The sequence below is a fragment of the Pongo pygmaeus genome, chromosome 5, assembly GCF_028885625.2.
Source record: "Pongo pygmaeus isolate AG05252 chromosome 5, NHGRI_mPonPyg2-v2.0_pri, whole genome shotgun sequence".
Lineage (NCBI taxonomy): Eukaryota > Metazoa > Chordata > Mammalia > Primates > Hominidae > Pongo > Pongo pygmaeus.
This window is the reverse complement of record NC_072378.2, coordinates 3095269-3100097: the sequence shown is the minus strand read 5'-3', so window position 1 is coordinate 3100097 and position 4829 is coordinate 3095269. Positions and strand designations below refer to the sequence as shown.

At 58.3% G+C, this 4829-nt stretch overlaps 1 protein-coding gene across 1 annotated transcript; it reads left to right on the top strand.

Moving 5' to 3' along the window:
- The first annotated feature begins 293 nt into the window (after positions 1 to 293).
- LOC129039563 (tubulin beta-2B chain) lies at positions 294 to 4588 on the top strand. The gene is made up of 4 exons (XM_054493459.2): positions 294 to 1366; positions 2181 to 2289; positions 2583 to 2693; positions 3041 to 4588. Exons 1-4 carry the CDS (start codon positions 1310 to 1312, stop codon positions 4099 to 4101), a joined length of 1338 nt encoding a protein of 445 aa, XP_054349434.1. The 5' UTR covers positions 294 to 1309; the 3' UTR covers positions 4102 to 4588.
- The last annotated feature ends 241 nt before the right edge of the window (positions 4589 to 4829 follow it).

Sequence of the window (4829 nt, the reverse complement as noted above, 5' to 3'; positions counted from 1 at the left end):
TTTAGTCGTATTCCCCACCCTTGAACCGCAGCACGAAGCCTCGGACCTCCAGGTCGCCGCGATGGAAGATAAGAAAGTTTGTTACTCGGGCGTGGGCCACCCTTGGAACCCACCCTCTTACTTGACAATAGATGAACTGAATCCGAGGGCGGGGTTGGGGGGGGCGCCTGTAGTGTGGTTTTAAATACTAGGTTACACAGCGTATCCCACGTTTCTGAGAGCCCTTTGTTCCGCCGACAGCCCCGCCCCCGGGACCCCACCCTCTTTCTGCCCTCCGGACGGTCAGTGCAGCGCCACCGGCCACTCCCACTGCATCACTCGCGACGAACAAAAGTCAACCCTCTGGGCAGAGGGGTCCTGGGTACCAGCAGGGGCGTTATGCACTCCCGGAGAGGGTCGGGCAGGGCCGAGGGGCTCCGAGGTCGCTTCACCCCCAGATGCTGCGGCGCAGTGAGAGGAGCTACCAGTCCAAGACAGACAAAGGAGAAAGCAGGCCCACGCTGGGGCGGGGGCGGAGGCCGCGCTGGTGTTCATGGGCTGCAGGTGTCCCGGCTGCCGTCAAGCACGACTTCCTTCTGGGGCCACCTGTCCTCCCCCAGGCCTCTGTGAGACGGAGCGCCGCCTGGGCAGTCGCTGGCCTCCAGGGTTGAGGAAAAAGACAGTGGTCTCACCAGGGGCAGTTGGCTGGAGGGACTCTGGCCAGTGGCCGAGTAGGAACCGCAATCCGAGGTGGCGGAGCAGCCTGTGCCACCTCAGCCCTCCCACCTGCCTCACTGGAGCACCTGACGGCCTCTCCATCTGCTCCAGTCCTCCATCGTTCCCATCCGGTGCCAGCTCTGCCCGCACCCCGGTCAGGCCGCGCTGGTGGCCCTCGCCTCGCCGCCCTCTCACCCTCCTTTCCTTCACCCTTCCCCCATATCCCCATACCCGGACCCCCACCACAGCCCCAGACAATGCGCACGCCCCCACCATACTCCCGGGAGCCCCCACCCCTCTCCCGGTCGGCACGCCCGCTCTGATTGGCCGCGGGCCCGTGGTCCAGCCCCCCGGACGGTCCCTAGGGCCTGGAGCATTACGTCAGCCGGGCCTGGAGAGCGCCAGCGCGAAGGGGACTGGGGGGCTCGGGCTGGGGGCGCGGCCTGTGCCGACCGCCCCACCCTCCTTGCATAAAAGCCGGAGCCCGCGGGGCCGGCGCTCTCAGCCCGTCGGTTCCCGAGCGCCTTCCCGGTGACCCCGCAGTGGGTGTGTGAGGGGAGGACGGACAGACCCACCAGACGCCGCCGGACCAGGAGGACGCTGACGAGGCACCATGCGTGAGATCGTGCACATCCAGGCGGGCCAGTGCGGCAACCAGATTGGCGCCAAGGTGGGCGCGCCGCAGCGGAGGGGGTCGATGGGGGCGCGAACCTGGGCCGAGAGCCCCTCGGGGTCCCCAGGCGCGGTCCTGGGAAGGCCTGGGGTCGCCAAATGCAGACATTCCTGGCCGCTTTGTGCCGCCGAGTGTGGCCTGGGCTAGGAGGTGACTTTCGGGGACGGAGGGGGCACCTCTCTTTCTTTCTGCTGTAACTCATTTGGAGTCCCCGTCCCCCCCTCGGCCTCCCTCCGCGCTGGCTGCTTGGCAGGCACGCGTGCCTGGAGAAGACGAGGGTGTGTCCGCGGGGCTGTGCGCGGCGTTCCGCGCGAGCGGCTGGGACACCAGGAGGATTAATTGTACTCGCTTGAACCGGAGTCGAGCTGCCGGGGGAGGGGAGGAGAGCAATTGTCTTGCGGTCTCAGGACGTGCTTTGAATCTAAAACCGCGGTCCTTTAGCTCCTTCGCGTTCCTCTTTCCCCGCCCACCCGCTCCTCGCGGGCTGCAGTCCCTGTGCCCTCGCCTCCTGCCGCCGCCTGGGGCTGCTACCAGTGCGCCAAGCTCCGCCACTGTCCGGCTTTGGCTGGTCCTTCCCCCCTCGACCCCTACCTCCCGCCGCGAGCAGCAGCTGTTTGCCTGGGAAACGCCCAGTTTCAACTTTCTGACCCTGCAAAATACAAGCCCCGCGGCTGTGCCCGGTTCACGACGCCCTTTAAAGCTTCAAGCTCCTGAAATGTTGGGTTGTCGGAACAGAGTCGGGTACATTTCATTGTGAGCCTTGGCGTTTCTGGGGGATCGTGCATGGCTAAATGCAGCCTTTCTGTCTCAGTTTTGGGAGGTCATCAGTGATGAGCATGGGATTGACCCCACTGGCAGTTACCATGGAGACAGTGATTTGCAGCTGGAGAGAATCAATGTTTACTACAATGAAGCCACTGGTAATCACCCTTGCCCCACCCCCACTCCCTTCAGTTTTTCCACCCTTTTCCCCTTTCCCTTGCGTGGGACCCCAGGGGTGTGGCCCTGGGAGGGGGTGGACTATTCAGTTTAGGATCCCCGCTCTTTCCCTGCAGTATTTCATTGGGCTTCCTTATGCCGACAGAGCCCTTTGAGAACCTGATGGTGGGTCTCCCTTTGTTTGGGGCAACATCTGCATGATGGCAGCAGGCGCCCAAGCCCTTCTCTGAAGAGGTCCTTGCCTGAGGGTCTAAGTCACTGTTGTTCCTTGCAGGTAACAAATATGTTCCTCGGGCCATCCTCGTGGATCTGGAGCCAGGCACGATGGATTCGGTTAGGTCTGGACCATTCGGCCAGATCTTTAGACCAGACAATTTCGTGTTTGGTGAGTGCCTGGTGTGGCTGAGAGCATGAGGGATTCATTTTACACTGGGCAGCGGAGGCTGGAGAGGTGTGACTGCCAGAGGGAAAGCATGAAGAACATCCGCGGTGTGCCAACTTAGCTTTAATATAGGGTAAAATTGTTTGCCTTTCAGCTGCTAAGAGCTTGGTGTCCTGGCCTTCCTTATTTATAATTATATTCATGAACAAATATTTTAACGTTTGGCCATTTTGGTGATAATCTGAAATAGTCTTATCTGAGCATTGACTCACTGATCTATATTAAGGGGTTTGAGGTAAGGTATTTAATACAATCACGGGTGACTTAAGATTTCTCTTTCCCTCCGGCAGGCCAGAGTGGAGCCGGGAATAACTGGGCCAAGGGCCACTACACAGAGGGAGCCGAGCTGGTCGACTCGGTCCTGGATGTGGTGAGGAAGGAGTCAGAGAGCTGTGACTGTCTCCAGGGCTTCCAGCTGACCCACTCTCTGGGGGGCGGCACGGGGTCCGGGATGGGCACCCTGCTCATCAGCAAGATCCGGGAAGAGTACCCAGACCGCATCATGAACACCTTCAGCGTCATGCCCTCACCCAAGGTGTCAGACACGGTGGTGGAGCCCTACAACGCCACCCTCTCTGTCCACCAGCTGGTGGAAAACACCGATGAAACCTACTGCATTGACAACGAGGCCCTGTATGACATCTGCTTCCGCACCCTGAAGCTGACCACCCCCACCTACGGGGACCTCAACCACCTGGTGTCGGCCACCATGAGCGGGGTCACCACCTGCCTGCGCTTCCCGGGCCAGCTGAACGCAGACCTGCGCAAGCTGGCGGTGAACATGGTGCCCTTCCCCCGCCTGCACTTCTTCATGCCCGGCTTCGCGCCCCTGACCAGCCGGGGCAGCCAGCAGTACCGGGCGCTCACGGTGCCCGAGCTCACCCAGCAGATGTTCGACTCCAAGAACATGATGGCCGCCTGCGACCCGCGCCACGGCCGCTACCTGACGGTGGCCGCCATCTTCCGGGGCCGCATGTCCATGAAGGAGGTGGACGAGCAGATGCTCAACGTGCAGAACAAGAACAGCAGCTACTTCGTGGAGTGGATCCCCAACAACGTGAAGACGGCCGTGTGCGACATCCCGCCCCGCGGCCTGAAGATGTCGGCCACCTTCATCGGCAACAGCACGGCCATCCAGGAGCTGTTCAAGCGCATCTCGGAGCAGTTCACGGCCATGTTCCGGCGCAAGGCCTTCCTGCACTGGTACACGGGCGAGGGCATGGACGAGATGGAGTTCACCGAGGCCGAGAGCAACATGAACGACCTGGTGTCTGAGTACCAGCAGTACCAGGACGCCACGGCCGACGAACAGGGGGAGTTCGAGGAGGAGGAGGGCGAGGACGAGGCGTAGACGCCCCGCGAGACGGGTTAGGGAAAGCGGAGGAGGAAAGCGAGGGGGTGGGGGGCTTCCCGGGACGATACCCTGGCAGTCGAAGGAAAGAAGCATGGTCTACTTTAGGTGTGCGCTGGGTCTCTGGTGCTCTTCACTGTTGCCTGTCACTTTTTTTTCCTTTTTTGCAGTATTGATGACATCAGTGTAACATTTGAGATATTTCTGAATTACTGTTGTAATGGCTAAAATCACATAAACGTTTGTGTCGGAATGGTGTCCTCTCTTCTTTCTCTTCCTTTTTATTAACGATTTAAATGTAACTTTCTGAACACATTGCATTAAATTCTTCCTTTAACAAAAAGCAAAGGTGTAGGTAAAAGCTCAAATGAATTTATTCTTTGGGTATGGTAAAATTGAACCAATCACAGTTAAGATGAGAGATCAACCTGAGTTTTAAAATACCTTTAATAAATATTAGTTGAAAAAATGTCTACTTGAAAGCACAGTGTGTGTCTTCATGTGCAATTCCTGCTATGCCTTTATCTCCTTTACAAAAAATTAAAAAAGCATTTTTGGAATAGTTCCTACATACTCACAGCAAAAAATTCTGAAGAGTGGAAAGTGAGTGTCTCTTTTTCCTGTGCTCCTTGATACAGTTTCCTCCCTGGAGGGAAACCATCCTAATCATGGTTATCTTCCTTACATCCTTGCAGAAATACTTCATATATTTTCAAACCCATGCAGGA